The 16,978-nt window shown below is 32.0% G+C and overlaps 2 protein-coding genes across 2 annotated transcripts; one reads left to right on the forward strand and one right to left on the reverse strand.

Annotated features, from left to right (window-relative positions):
- Positions 1-4,272: 4,272 nt before the first annotated feature.
- Positions 4,273-6,947, reverse strand: LOC143043164 (uncharacterized). Its single transcript, XM_076215596.1, has one exon. The coding sequence runs from the start codon at positions 6,849-6,851 to the stop codon at positions 6,243-6,245; it is 609 nt and encodes a 202-aa protein (XP_076071711.1). The 5' UTR covers positions 6,852-6,947; the 3' UTR covers positions 4,273-6,242.
- Positions 6,948-7,292: 345 nt separating this feature from the next.
- Positions 7,293-16,051, forward strand: LOC143043150 (histone chaperone asf1b-B-like). Its single transcript, XM_076215592.1, has 4 exons — positions 7,293-7,484; positions 9,917-10,032; positions 12,993-13,169; positions 13,817-16,051. Exons 1-4 carry the CDS (start codon positions 7,376-7,378, stop codon positions 14,054-14,056), a joined length of 642 nt encoding a protein of 213 aa, XP_076071707.1. The 5' UTR covers positions 7,293-7,375; the 3' UTR covers positions 14,057-16,051.
- Positions 16,052-16,978: the final 927 nt, after the last annotated feature.

A 16,978-nucleotide genomic window follows, 5' to 3' on the forward strand; every position in this document is an offset into this window, starting at 1 on the left:
TTCTATTTTTGTTTTCTTCATTTGTTAAGGGGCATAACTCTAGAACAGTTTAAATGACGCCACCAAAATTCAAACTTGATCTGTATTTTGTGGTAATAAACATTGTGTATCAGCTTCATATCACATGGTTGAGGCAAACTAAAGTTAGAGATTAAACCAACTTTGGGAAGTACAGACAGACAAGGGTAAAACTTAATGCCCCCTCTGCTATGGCGGGACATAAAAAGACCAAAACTAAAAAACTTAACTTTGACCTCTGAACAATGAAAATAGGTCAAGGTTAGATGGCACCTGCCAGTAGGACATGTTCACCTCACAATCATTCCATACGCCAAATATAATTGAGGAAATTGACCTATTGCTTATAGTATCTGAAATATGGACTTGACCACCAAAACTTGACCTTGTTCACTGATCCATGAAATGAGGTCAAGGTTAAATGAAAACTGTCTGACTGGCATGAGGACCATGCAATGTATGCAGATACTAAATATAGTTATCCTATTACTAATAATGAAATAAACATTACATAAAAGTCTTTACTTTTTTTTCAAGTACTAGTAGTCACTGAACCATGAAATGAGGTCAAGGACAATGCACTGTATATATGACAGACAGAAACCTTGTAGCATAAGGCATCTTTATACAAAGTATGAAGCATCCAGGTATTTCATCGTGAGCTGACAAAAAAATGATTTTTTTCCCTTAAAATGACCAACTCAGAGATAGCAAGCCAACAACAGGATGTCTAATTTGTCTGAAAATTTCAGGGCAAATAGATCTTGACCTGATGAACAATTTCACCTATGTCAGATTTGCTCTAAATGGTTTGGTTTCATTGGACACATTTTTTCAACTAGATACCACAATGAGGATTGTGGCCAAGTTTGGTTAACCTTGGCCCAGTAGTTTCAGAGGAAAAGATTTATGACAGACAATGAAGATGAATAACCCTGGATCATATGCAAAGTGATTAGAAAAGCTCACTTGGCCCTGTGGCTCACTTGGCCCTGTGGGCCAGGTGACCTAAAAAACAGAATACCTGAATATGCTAATATTTTAATAAATAATTATCAAAAGGTAAGTATATAATAACCAATACAAGATGAAATTTAGATGTAAATTGTTGTATATCATATTATTAATAAATTCACCTACAATTTGTCTGGTAAAAAATGGTATATCAATACCCGATGAAATAAATATGTAACAACCCATTTTATAATGTGTAAACAACCTTTCTTCTGTATAAAAATGTTAATGTTAACAATTAACAAGAATAAATTCAATAAACTTTAAATAAATTCAAAATCTCTAATTTCTCAAAAGCATAAAATATAAATGCATAATAAACAAGATTAAACAGCATATAATAAAAAAAAAGAAGGATGAAGTATCAATCCAACACAAAATCAGTACATTTTACAGAAAAAAAAACCCACAAAAAGCAATCATTGATGTTCAACATCTTAATCACCTCATCTCAGTGTAAGTTGAAGACAGCCCTTAGCACCTGTTTGAGTGGACTTCATAGTATGAAAGGAGTGTATGAATATTTATACAAGTACTGAAAATTCAGAAATTATTGTGTGCATTTATTATTACAATTCATAGACTAAAATGCAATTTTAATTTTTGCAATATTGAGAAAAATCTTGTTAAATTCATATAAAAAATTTCTTTTAAGTTATTGTGATTATTACCCTGGCACATTTTTTGCAATGATTCGATGTGGTTCAATAAGCTATTCAATTTTGTTGAAATTCTATTAAAAAAAGGTAAATAATTCTTCTGATAGTTTATAAACCATCCAGATTTATTAATCACTTATGAGTTAAAATTACAAAAAATCAGATTGAAATATAGAGGCTATGTTCATGCTTTGCATACACAGGCGCTTGTCTCAGAATTTTTTCCATCTATATACCTTAATATAACATGTATAACATTATATTAAGGTATATAGGGGAAAATATTATGAGACAAGTGCCTGTGTTTGCATACAAGGATCTGACAACGCTCTTACTGGATGCACTAATTACTATGTCAATAATTGAACCAGATGCTTCACAGGGCACAGCTTTATACAACTGCAGAGGTCAAACCCTGAAGAGTTGGGGCAAGTATGGACAAAACATTCAAGCTTGATACAGCTCTGAATTTGGATTGTCATTAAATAGCTGACACAGCAAAGATTTCTGACACAGAATAAATGTGGTCTAATAAACTAAAAATATTTTTCTTTACCTATTATGGTCCATTATCCAAAATCTAAATACAGGGCCATGGATTAATTCAGAATATTAAAGAATCCCAAGAATTAAATTTTTGATGAAATCAAACAAAGTTTAATTTTGGACCCTTTTGACCTCAATGTGGACCAATTTGATAACAGGGTCAAAAATCAACAAGAGGCTGTCACAACGACAGCAAACCGGATTTATTAATATTTATTTGTGTCCTGGCAATATCACAAGAACCATTACTGATGAATGGTGAAAGTGAAAATCGTCAATATCAAATTTGAGCTCCATTTTGTCATCAGTATCAACATCTTAAAATTTGAAAAGCTTAGATTGAATGGTTCATGATTAAATGCAACTGAACTGTAAAAGTCAAAATCGTCATTATTGAACTTGACCCCTATTTTGTCCTCAGTAACAACATATTAAAATTTGGGAAGCTTTGGTAAAACAGTTCATGCATAAATGCACGGACACGACTGGAAACACCATTTTTCAATCTTTCAAGAACCACAACTCCTGAACGGTAAAAGTCAAAATCGTCATTATTGAACTTGACCTCCATTTTGTCATCAGTAACAACATATTAAAATTTGGGAAGCTTAGGTAGAACAGTTCATACGTAAATGCACGGACACGACTGGAAACTCCATTTTTCAATCTTTCAAGAACCATAACTCCTGAACGGTAAAAGTCAAAATCGCCATTATTGAACTTGACCTTCATTTAGTTGTCAGTAACAACATATTAAAATTTTAAAAGCTTTGGTTGAACGGTTCATGAGTTAATGCACGGACAACATTTGATTGCACACCCGCCCGACCGACCGCCCGCCCGCCGTACATCCCCAAATCAATAACCGACATTTTTGTCACAAAAATCCGGTTAAAAATCTAAATACATGGTTAGATTTAACATATCAAAGAACCCCATACATTCAAATTTTGTTGAAATCAAACAAAGATAAATTTTGGACCCCAATTTGGACTAACTTGAAAACTGGGCCCATAATCAAAAATCTACATACATGTTAAAGTCATATGAAACCTCAAATAAGAAAAAAAATATGCATATGTTTTTTAAAACTAAATGGATAGTTTTCATTATACAACTTATGTACATATACTTTAATATGAGGAAAATTCTTTAATTCGTCCACATTTAGAAGAAGTTTACTTATTTTTAATTGCTTGCTGCCAGGAAGCAATTCGCCGACATATTTTCCGCATGCATAGTGACCTAAGCGTGACCCTCTTCGTAAAAATCCGGTGATAGCAATACGCATGAATCTGTCATTAAAATAAACAATTACCTGATTGTATATGTTAAACACGTGCTAAATACTCATGCTTTTTGTTGATTATTTATATAAGGTGACAATCGGTAAACTTCGGCTTCAAAACACGGCATTTAATGAGTAGCCATATTTATTAAATCATAACAGACAGAGAGAAAAAAAATTGACGATTATACGATATATTTGCGTAAAAAATGATAAAATCGTGCACAGAGGTCTAAGTTTATGATATATACATGCATTGGTTCAAGAATTGGATAAACATTATTTTTCACCCGTCACTCGTTTCTTATGACTTTAAGATTCGGCATATCAAACCCTAAGAATTAAATTTTTGTCAAAATCAAACAAAAGTAAATTTTGGACCCTTTGGACCTTTAATAATGTAGACCAATTAGAAAACAGGACCAAAAACTTAAAATGTAACACAGTTAGATTCAGCATATTTAAGAACCCCAATAACTTTAGTTTAAGTAAATAGAAATCAATGATATTTTGACACAAAGTTTATGACCACCACAAAAGGAAGGTTGGGATTGATTTTGGGTGTTTTGGTTCCAACTGTTTAGGAATTAGGGGCCAAAAAAGGGCCCAAATAAGCATTATTCTTAGTTTTCGCACAATAACTTTAGCATAAGTAAATAGAAATCATTGAAATTTAAACACAAGGTTTATCAACACAAAAGGAAGGTTGGGATTGATTTTGGGAGTTGAGATCCCAACAGTTTGGGAATTAGGGGCCAAAAAGGGGCCCAAATAAGCATATATTTTTTTTTTTCGCACCATAACTTTAGTATAAGTAAATAGAAATTTATGAAATGTAAACACAAGGTTTATGACCATAAAAGGAAGGTTGGGATTGATTTTGGGAGTTTTGGTCCCAACAGTTTAGGAATAAGGGGCCCAAAGGGTCTAAAAGTAAACTTTGTTTGATTTCATCAAAAATTGAATAATTGGGGTTCTTTGATATGCGAAATCTAATTGTGTATGAAGATTCTTAATTTTTGGTCCCGTTTTCAAATTGGTCTACATTAAAGTCCAAAGGGTCCAAAATTAAACTAAGTTTGATTTTAACAAAAATTGAATTCTTGGGCTTCTTTTTGTAAAAGTTAACGACGGACGACGACGCCGGACGCCGGACGCCAAGTGATGAGAAAAGCTCACTTGGCCCTTTGGGCCAGGTGAGCTAAAAAGAAAATTTCTTCAAACATTTTTTTTAGAGGATTAATATTCAACAGCATAGTGAATTGCTTAAAGGCAAAAAAAATATTTAAGTTCATAAGACCACATTCATTCTGTGTCAGAAACCTATGCTGTGTCAACTATTTAATCACAATCCAAATTTAGAGCTGAATCCAGCTTGAATGTTGTGTCCATACTTGCCCTAACCGTTCAGGAATCAACCACTGTGGTATAAAGCTGCGCCCTGCGGAGCATCTGGTTGTTAAAATCAAGTTTTTTTGGGACCCTTTGGACCTCATGGAGACCAATTTAAAAATGTGGACCAAATTAAAAAAACTAAATACAGGGTAAGATTCAGCATATTTAAAAGAACCTCAAGAATTCAAGAATAAACCCCCATTGAAAATGGTCAAGAAATAAGCAATTTATACAAACTATTAGAAAAGTATTGTTTTTGGCCCCTCATTCCTAAACAGTTTGGGCCATAACCACCAAAATCAATCACAATCTTCCTTTTTTTGTATGGAACCTTGTGGTACAATTTCAGAAAGATCCATACACTTAAACACAAGTAATTGTCTGGAAACTAGAAAAATACTTATTTTTACCCCTTTTGGGCCCCTTGTTCCTCAACTGTTGGAACCATAACCCCCAACAAAATAAAATCAATCCCAACCTTCCTATTGTGGTTTCAAACCTTGTGTTTAAATTTCATAGAGACCTATCCACTTTAACAAGTTATTGTCCGGAAACTAAATGTGTCTTTGGGTGACAACGCAGACGAAGACAACATGATCAATATGTATAAAAACTTTTTAAATTTGTTAAGATATATAATTACTATAAAGCTAAAGGTCAAACTATAAGCACAAATAGTCCTTTCACCTAGACACTGAATATAGATAAATTAATGTTTCTTAAGTTTAAGTCTCAAAAAAGTTAACATTATTAAAGATATTACTTTTATTAAATTCAAATGTTGAACTACAGTGCATATCTAATCAAATTCATTAATTGATATTTGTGCTCAAGCAATGGAACCTTTTAGAAAGAGAAATCATTTTTATGTTATGTTTTACTGGTTTCACTTGTGGCATCATTGTAAGTGATTTACATTGTAATTGTATTTCTATTTAACATAATACAAACTTATAAATATTCATTTTTTTAAGGTTTACATTGTTAAATAATTTCATGCAATACTTTTACTTTCATTACTATTTTCAATATGCTGTATAAATCTTACATGTTATTGTATGAACACTTATTTAAACTTTGGAAAAAAATGTAATACACATGTACACTGATTATTATGCAAAAAAGTCAAACATCAGAAAAAATATCAAAAGTATAACTTATGAGATTATAGTTTAACAAAATATATGATAATAATGAATTCCAGTTTAACCAATAAACAAAAGCGAGGCAAATTAAATCAAGAATTATAATATAAATTCATCATGTTCATGGACATGTATAATTGTATAAATGAACATGCAGCAAAACAAGAGTGGACAATTTTATAAATACACTTCCGAAGTTTTGAAATCGTTTAACCTGTTGTCTTTGACAGATTTCACGGTCATGTCTGGATTTGCATTTGTCTCTGTGTTTATTCCTGTAATTTCTTCATCATCAGAATCTTCTGATATTGACAAGTTTCTCAATTTGCCATTTGGAATGTTATGTTTAGCTATTGATGGTACCTGCTTATTCATTGCTTTTATTGAAATGTCATTTGGAATAAATTCATTATCAGCACCATCCTCTTTAACTAGCTGTCTAGCATTTTCAATTACACCAAGAAAACTCCTCAAACCTGGCAAAAACTGAAAGATTTGTTTAACTACTGATAAACGTCCTTTTAAAAGTTTAACTTCATTTTCTTTTTCTTTAAATTTTTCTTCAAGTTTATGTTTTTCTAGTTCTGTGTTTTTCATTTTAATTGTCAGTTCACTGATTTTTTCATCCTTTTCTTTACGAAGCTTTTGTATTTGGGAACAGTATCTCTCTTCATTATTTTGCATAATTTCCTTGCATTCTTGAAGACTGTTTTCTAAATAGGTAGAATGCAGGTGCATAGCATGCAAGTGTTTGTTAGCCTCTTGAATAGTTAGTTTACTGACCATTTTACAGATTTAGTGTAGACTGATTAAACGAAAAGTAGAGATAACCCCATATTGAGTTCTGTTGTACAGTTGGCAGATAGTAAAGTGAAACTAGACCTAGTAAAGGGTTGAATTAAAGAAAATGTTTACCTCCAAAGCCTTGATAACATTTGCTTTTACTATGAAAATATTTTTCTAATCTTCCTGTCAACAAAATTAAGATATTTTCTGTGTCCAATTACGTTAATTTATAAGGATAATATATTTCTACAATTGGATTGTTTTGTTTAAATTGTTGTTATGTGAACGAGGTTTCGTTTCATTGACGCTGATGAACACTCTACAACAGATGAAAACGAAACTAGAAACGGAAACAGGTGCTCTAATTTTAAACCAATGAAATGTCATATTGCACAACCAGTAAAAAATGGTGATCCAATCATTTTGTTCTTTACATTTGTGGTTAGGTTATGGCTTTGGCGCCATTAGGGAAAAGAAACTAAAGGGATCAGTTGAGTGGAGATTGTCCTGCAATTTATAGAACAATGGCCAAAGTTAACATTTGCAATGTTAGGGTACTTGACAATCCATCACCATTTTTCAACCCTTTTCAGTTTGAAATTACATTTGAATGTCTTGAAGATCTCCCAGAGGGTAAGAAATATTAAATTTAAATAAAGGTATAATAAAAAATTTATAAGGAATTTCATATAAGTTTATTATTATATATTGAATATATTTCACCAAAATTTTTGCACGAGGTCACTGAGGCGAAGAAAACACATTCAAAACAGTCAAACCAAAAATCAGGTTGCTTTTGTCAACGTTGGAGACTTCGTGTTCCATGAATCGCTATAAAAAGAAACCCACAGTGGTATCCAATTTGACCGCCAATACTGTGAATTACATATTAATTTCGTCACACCCGCAATGTAACATTAGTAATGCTGGTCTTGTTGTCTAGTCTTAACAAATCACGGTACAATTTGGCAAGTGTTGAAACATAAAGAGTATTAAATTGCAGGCAGTACACCTGAGCATGTGTGAAAGCATATGAGATACAGATAGAAACGGTCTCCAAATTTGTTTAAAAATTAGGGTTTTCTGTGGTTAAAGATTGTATTAAAAACAAATTTAGGAAGTATACAACACTTTATATGTCATATCACAAATTTTTCTGACTTAGTATGGTTTCAGAGGAGATGCGCTTTCAGGTCGATCCGGCCCATATGTAAAGTCGATCCGGCCCCAATAAAAAATATATTTAGAAGGAATAAAAATAAAGATATATATTAATTGTAATTCATAAATGTTTATGATTTTTATTATAATGTAAAAGGTGTACGGTAAATAAATAAAAAAGGCCTTTGAAAAATATTTTCTTTAGTGAGTATAAAACAACTAGGTTGATTATGTTTTTAGTACAAGTTTTCAAGATTATTGGGTATAATTATATTAAAACGTATATAAAGAATTCAAACATCAACATTAATCAGCAGTATAATGTTTTTCTTTAAAGTTCTTAAAATTTCTCAAATTGAGAAATGTTGTTTGATTTGCCGATTTTATAAATACAATTAATTATTATTATATACACCAAACAAAAGATCAAACTATAAAGAACTTGTTGATTAATACGTAACTTTAATTAATCAGGATTTGATTGAATTAAGTGATTACGAGTGGCATTACCTTAGTTCACAATCATCAGACAATTGTTGAATAAACAAACCAATTCTAGACTAATGATTTGGTTACACAAGACATTATGATGAGTAAAACATGGAAAATATCTTCACTTTTTAAAATATGTTAGAGCTGAGGGGGGAGGGGGTGTAGGAGGGGTCCTGATCCCGAAATCACGGGCTTAAAAACACAAAATCCCGAGGTCCCGAAATTCGAAAAAAAGAATTCCCGGATCCCGAAAGAGACACAATAACACTCAGTTTCGTATCGATTAAAAATAGTTCTTTAACTAGTATACTCCAATACTTCACTTACCTGTTGTCATCCATCATCGACACTTTTCGCAAATTCCGTTTATACTGTTCAAATTTGTCACGAATTCCTCCATACAGTGAATATAGTTTATTCATATTTTATTATGGGGCCGGATCGACTTGGGGACGGATCGACGTGGGCCGGATCGACTTGGGCCGGATCGACTTTGGGCCGGATTGACTTGGGGCCGGATCGGTTTGGGGCCGGAACGACCGGATACCGGAGATGCTAGGCCATTCATTAGGAGGCGGTACCCGGTACTTTTACCCTCCTATGCTATTGACAAGTACCGCCTAAATGTAGAAATTTTTATATAAGATATTCATGGAATAAATTGAAAAGTACCACCTAGAAACGTGGAAAGTACCAGTCAACAAGAAAGATAATGAAACCCCTGAGATGCGTCTTAATGAAATCTGTCTCCTCCTTCAGTAGTATTGATATTCATATGTCAAATTCTGCTTTAGTCCAAGAGTCTAAAATACAGTTGCATAAGAGCTAATTTCCAAATGCTTGTAGATAAGACTAATTAGTGTGAAAAATATTTATTTTGTTTGGTTGGCTTGCTTGGTTTGATGGAATAAACATTTGCTTGAGCATTGAAATTAATCTGCAAAGAATATAGACTGGGCATTCAGAGTTAAACCGTACTAACATTGTCTGGTAATGATTACATATATATACAATTGGGTGTTCCTACAGGATAACATCCAGTCAAATTTAATTTTAAATATTATAATGTACATTTATACAGATTTTACTGTGCTTGAGCAAACATTAATTGAAACAAAGCAAGCAAGCCAACCAAAGTCTTAATTTACAAGCATTTGGAAATTAGCTGTGAATAAACATTACAAGTACACCAAGTCCAACATGGTGAAATGAATTAAAGCTTTAATTTTAGAGGATGTTTGTTGCATATATTAAAAGACGTAAACCAAATCATGGCTTTTGGTCTTTTCAGGTATTTCAAAAGCCAGTTCAAGATCAGGGAAAAAAACATGTTCATTTAACTTTAAATTCTCAGGCAAATTAGTTATTTTGAAGTGACTTTTGTTTATGTATTCCTTTACATTATTTTTCAGACTTGGAATGGAAAATAATTTATGTTGGCTCAGCAGAAAGTGTAGATCATGATCAAACATTAGATTCAGTATTGGTTGGACCTGTGCCTGGTGGAAAACATATGTTTGTTTTTCAGGTATGGATATAAATGAAATGTTACCCTGAAATACCACAACATTAAAAATCATATAAGGCCATAAAAAAAGAATAGGTTTGTTTGCCCAAACACTACCTACCCAGAAAAAAGCTGCCTACTCAAATTCTTTTATTGTCCTGATTTGAAGAAGTTTTTTTAATCAGATAGGCATGAAGACTAATAAACACCTGATACTTCAATTTCTCTTTAAAAAAAAGAAAAAGAAAATGCCTACCTACCTACCCACTGTCTCAACCATTGGGTAGGGTTTGGGCAAACCAAAATATTTTGAATTGTGGCCTAAATGTCATCAAATTTTGTAATAGTTATCATTGGTTAATATGTCACTTCCGGATGTTGTGATCTTTTAGTTGTTTGTCAGATTTCATTTTTGCAGCAGCCATGGATAAAATGACCCAATTTTAGTTTTAAAAAACAATGATTGTCGGTATATACATGTATATTGTATGTTATGCATTATGAAATGATATGGATTGGAAACTTATCTTCATATCATTGTCGTATAAAAAAATTGTGTACCATAACATCTATATACATGTACATGTATGTACATAACCTGAATACAAACTATTAATTACATTATCAAGGCTGATCAAGAGGTTGGCCTGGAGTCTGATAGATCTTAATAATTGCCATTGAGCTGTTTAAATCCCAGTGTCACTGTGGTGAAAGGAATGTAATCAAAATAAAATTTTATTCCTCAGCCCTTGTCTGTGAAACACTATGAGATTTTGATGAACACAATATTAAATCTTTCACCTATTGGTGGCCATTGGCTGTTGTCTGCTCTTTGGTTGGGTTGTTGTTGCCTTGACACATTCCCTATTTCCATTCTCAATTTTACCTACATGCACTTGATTTTCAAAGATAACATGATTAAAACTTGTCGTGAATCCTGGATTTTGATTGGTGCCCTGTCAAAGAGGTTTGTAATCAACAATATTATCAGCTAGATTTTATTAAAATAGTAATCCTGAGCTAATATTGCATATGATAAATTGATGATTTTTCATTTGTCTATGCATTCAGGCGTAACTGAAGTATTGTAGATCAGTGAAATATAACTTGAATTATTCAGGTTACTGCAAAAAGATTTTTTTATTTGCATGTCACATTAATGAAGTCTTTAAGAAGAATCAGATGCAAATCCTGTGAACTTGTGGGTTAAAATTGTTGATCTTTATCTATAAAAAAAAAAGGACCCTATATTTTAATTGACAAGCAGTGAGGTCAATGAGTCATGTAGTCAGGTAGTTCTCCAATCTTAAAAAGCATTTTTTTTAGCCGTAGTCTTCAGACTTAAACTCCCTTTTATTTAGTAAGATTGAGGATTTTTTGTACATGCACATTTCTGTTTTACAAGTGCGGTCCAACACTTGAGTTTTGCATGGCATTGACGAAATGATACAAGTGTCCAAATTTGTTTTTTCCTGATCGGCCACGAAACAGTATTTTTTGTGTGTTTTGAGTATTGATAATTTGGAAGAAGTTGTTATAATATTTCTGTATGGTAATAAAAGCGGCAGTTCAGAAAAGATATAAGCAGCGAGCTAGTCAACAAACGGTTTATGTTCTTATATATTTTATGGACTATGCTTAGATATTCATATGATGAAGACTTAATCTTTCACCTATAAGTGGGCATAGGCTGTTTTCTGCTCTTTAATCAGGCTATTGTTGCCTTGACACATTCCCTATTTCCATTCTCAATTTTACGTACATACATGTTCATTGGGCTTAAATTAAAATATTTTTTGTTTGCCCTTTACCAACCGACTCTATAAATTTGTTCCGCCTGAAAATCTGTTATTTGTATTTACCAGCAAGATTTTATTTTATTTTTCCGTTCCTACAAAAATTCATATATTTGTATTTCCTGCTCAAAACTTTTTTACCGGAATCCTCAGGTTTTATCTTTCCCGTATAAGGTCTAGTCCGTTTGGTATCATGTGAGCGTTTGACATGAACACTTGCATTTAGATTTCAAAGCATTTGTTTGAAATCGATGTTGAAAGCTTTGAAATTATGATATGACGAATGTTACTCTGTGTCTTTATACTTGAAGAGTAGGGTTCTTCAAAAAAAAAAAAGTTTGTCCAATACAAAATTATCAATGTGTGTACAAAATATTTTGTAAACGGACGTTGTATCCTATGTAGGACTGGCCTTTGGTGATCTGTAGATCAGGATGATTATGTTAACGATGCCTTCGATAAGCATTGATATATTATTTATATCTGACATGAACCAAAGGTCTGTAAAGTGGCAGTAAAATCGCCAAGTTTTTCCATACAGATCATTTATGAATGCAATGTAAAATACGTGACAATTGAGTTTCAAGTCTTGTATCATTTTTACTGGAAACCCAGTCACACACGAAAATTTAAACACTCTTGGGACTTTTTCTTCTAGTAATGTATGTCTGCCCAGACATATTTTATCAGGACAAAGTTATCTCTTAGTTACAGAAAACCTTAAGGTTGAGGTAAGCGTACAAGGTACAAATAGTACAGAATATTAGTGTAAGTTAAAACTCTTAAAAGTTCCAGGCATATAAACGTTGAAAATATGCCGCACAGCATTATTTGAAAACAAAATAGTAGTGCATATGAATTAATTTCACATTCTACATGATAATTTTTTTTCAAAACTTCCTGGGACTTTATACTTATAGTCACAGAAACTTATTAGCAAAAGCAATACAGACAAAAATGACATCATGCAGATTTGTATCTATAAAATAAAATAGTATACCTACCTGTCTACCAATTACAAAAAATGTACCAAGCTAAGTTATTTTTTGGGATAGAAAAAGAAAATATTTTACCTACCTACCTACCCTGTTTCAAAATATAGGGTCGGAAAAGGGCAAACAAACAATATTTTAATTTAGACCTTATATTATATGATTTTATTATTAATTATTTTCTACATTGAAGGCAGGACCACCAGATATATCAAAAATACCATATAAAGATGCTGTAGGTGTAACGGTAGTATTGTTGACATGCTCCTATAGAAACAAAGAATTTATTAGAGTAGGATATTATGTAAACAATGAATATACAGATCCAGAACTGAGAGAAAATCCACCAGAAAATATACAGTTTGAAAAAGTATGTGCAAGTATTAACAAAACTAAATTAAACTTGAAAGCTTCTAACAGAAAATAGACATTTTGAACTTAAGATAAAAACCAATGCATGCTTTGTAGATAAAAACAGCCATGATTAACATTTAAATGGTCATAATCTACTAGACCTAATAACCCTTTTGTGTAATAGCTTAAGTTGTCTCTGGTGATGATTTAAGTAATGACAGACACATTTGCATGTTTAAATACGCCTATTGCTTTCATTTGGATGGATGATAAATTGGGATTCCCCTCTGACAATGATGGCGTTTTGATTATAATGATTACACAAACATATTGAGAATCCAAAGTACCTGAAATGTTACGAATGCTTTCACGCTGTGTATCATCAGTTAGTACAGCAGATATAGGTACTAACCAAGTGGGCGTGATCGATTTTGACCTCACACAGTAACGAAAATTTGTTTTGTTCACATAATATCAATATGTACCTCTGTACCTCAATCTAATGTACCTCAATCTAAACATAGTTGTTGTTTTAAGAAATGATTTGGTCGTAGGTTGATGATTAGAGATGTCTCATTATTTTCCAAATGATACCTGTACGATGATACACAGTGTTTCATATATTTCTTTACATTTAGACTTGTGTATTTTTGTTGTTTTCAGTTAGAAAGAAGTATTTTAGCAACATCACCTAGGGTAACAAGATTTAAAATTGACTGGGATGACAATGCAGCAGAAAATGGAGAAAATGTTCCTCCAGTACAGAATATAGACAGTGAATCAAATCAATTTCAGTCTCCGGCAGGGTTAATGAAGGATGTTCTGTCAAGTAAACCATCCCCTTCAGCATTTAATACTGACAGTATAAGTAACACTATGGGTACTGATATACCAATGGAATGAAGAATGTATTATATCAACTTGTACTACTTCAAATATCAACTTTTGCAGGGAACGTGGAATTTTGATTTGAAAACACGAAAGATGAGGTGGACTTGCAAATGTGCAGCTATTTATTTAGATTGTCTTGAGAGACACTGGATTATAATGTTATTGTATAGTGCATGTATGTATCAATGGTAGGAAATAATCTGTTTCATAGAAACAAGGAAGGTTACATGTAACCTAGCTTACAAGTTACATGTACATATAGTTAATTAACATTCTATTTATTCAAATATTTTGGTAAGGCTTATATCAATTTTCTCTTTGAGCCTTTATCACCATCTTTTTTTTCATATTCTCTTATAAAACCACTTATCCTATTAAGTTGTCAAATTTTAAAATTTAATCTCTTCTGAAGCTACAAGTTGGCCTTTTTTGTTATTGAAAATAATGGTTGTTTGATGCTTGGAAGATCAAAAGAAGCTTAAGGATTCTCATTTGTGGCACCATAAAATGTTATACAGAAAATTCCCATTGTACATGTTGTAATATTTGTCTGAAACTACTCGGCCAACTTATAGAAAAGGGATTCATGGTCCTAGGAGCCTCGTGTTAATCTTCTATTCTGTAATTTTTGTTTTAAAAGTATACGGTTTTTGCAACCATTGCATATATATATATACCTTCACAGGAGGGGCTATTCATAGTAAGTTTTGAAGTACTAACCTGCCTGGTATTCTTGAGGACCCTGAAGACATTATCATCTAAAAAACTTTTATTCTAAGCTCATCATTAGTTAATTATACATGTACAAACCAAACTGATTTTTGTTATATATCATGATGTAATTCACTAATTGTTTGAGCAAGCTAGGCAGCAATCATGCATAATAATGAGAATATAGATAACTTTCCATTATAAAGATTTACATTTAAGATATGTATATCAATAAGAAGCATGTCTTCTAGTGCTTTTTGTATATATGTCAATCTTACAGAATTAGTGCTTTCTTAATTATTATGTTGTATTAAAATATAATACCCAAACTCATTCAAGTGTACTAAACTTTCTTGCAATTTGTTGTTCCTTTAGAATTAAAACATTTGTTGTAAACTTATAAATGTTCATGTATTAATACTACAGGTAGTCTGTTAAAACAACTTGTACTTCACACGACTTTTTGGGGGAAGCATAAGTGTCCCATGAACAATCTTTGTCTTAACATATGACAGTTTTTAAAACAGATTCAAAATGAAGTAGAATAGTCTATTTGCTAATAAAAAGATGCTGAATGTGGTTTGAAAGCCATTACATCAGATAACACTGCAATAACTGTACATCTCCTTTGAGAACACTAGTTTTACTATCAGAACCTGTACAGTACAACATTTGTAGGGGCACTGATAATTGATTTATATGAGAGAAAGAAAAATGTGATTATTGTGAAATGAACATTTCATTTTTTTTCATGATAGGGCCTTTTATAGCCAACTAAACAATATGGATTTTTCTGATTGTCAAATGCCATTCTATTGCCTATAATATAACTTCATGATGTTATCTTACTTTTAATGTTTTACTGACATTCCAATTTAAAAGAACATATCCCATTGAATAAATTTAATCATGTGGGTAGAAAATTAATTAAAAAAAAATATTATATAGGGCAAGGTTAACAGATATTTTAGGTACGTTATTACATAATAATAGAAGTGATTATATTCAATCGTATCATATTTGTTTAATTTCCATGTAAATGTTAGTTTTCATCCATGTTTACTCTTATAATAGGTACTGTTCCTAAGAAAGTATTCATAACTTATTTTTGACACATATTCATCTTTGACAGTTCTGAAACCTATATGAATGTATTTGTATCCCACCTTCACTTCATTGTAATGAGTTACTCTTGTTTTATGTTTACATTTAGACACAGATGTATAACTAGCAAACATCTATATTATAATTTATATGTTTTGACATCCTGAAAGATAAATAAAAAATTACAATTAAGTCTGTTGTAGGTTTATTTATTGTCAATTATTTACATTCAGTATACAAGTCACACAAAGTCTAATCTTTTATTTAATGCACGTCACACTGATTCTGATATTTATCTCCAATCAAAATGACATCAGGGGTATTTATAAACAAAATTCATGGCCATTTATTTCTCTGAAATTATGTTTAGTGTTTGTCAATATTTTGCTACAGTAAGGCATGTGCTTCTTTAACAGGTTTCTTCAATGGTTTGCAAAGGTTGTTATTGTGACCACTTGAAGCATTGAATATTCAACATTGTCTACACAAGGTATTCATTTCACCACATTAAAATAACCTTTTAAGGGATGACAATGTTGAATATTAACTTGAAGAAAAGAAAACCTATTTTTTTGGGGTTCTGACCCCGGATCCCGCTTACTGTTTTGTCCGATTCCTGTATCCCGCTTACACTATGTACGTATTAATTCTCATTTTTTTGGACATTTCCTGGGTCCCGCTAGACCTCATTTCCCGTTTTCCCGACACAATAATTTGACTTTCACGTGTCACGCTTACAAAAAATCGGCAATCCGGCGTCATGCTTATACCCCAATGAGACCCACTTTTTTATTTCAACCAAATTAGACTTGAATTATCCTTATGGTATGAAGTATTAATTTTGTTTTAATTCCAGTCAGTCAACAAACATAGGTGCTATATAACCCAGTTTTGGCTAATATCTCAAAAAATAAAGCAGAGACTGACTTCAGTAACTTCAATTTTTCTTTGCCAGAAGATAATACCTACCTTCTCTATGTCTCTTCCTTTGAGTAGAAATTTGGCAAACCAGATGTTTTTAAGTGTGGCCTTAAATAGCAAAAATGATCAGCAATTCATATCTATAGTTCTTCTAAAAAGCATGCAAAACAAAACATTGATCAACTTGCTTGCTATGTT

Source organism: Mytilus galloprovincialis, chromosome 1 (assembly GCF_965363235.1).
Source record: "Mytilus galloprovincialis chromosome 1, xbMytGall1.hap1.1, whole genome shotgun sequence".
In the NCBI taxonomy this organism is placed as follows: domain Eukaryota; kingdom Metazoa; phylum Mollusca; class Bivalvia; order Mytilida; family Mytilidae; genus Mytilus; species Mytilus galloprovincialis.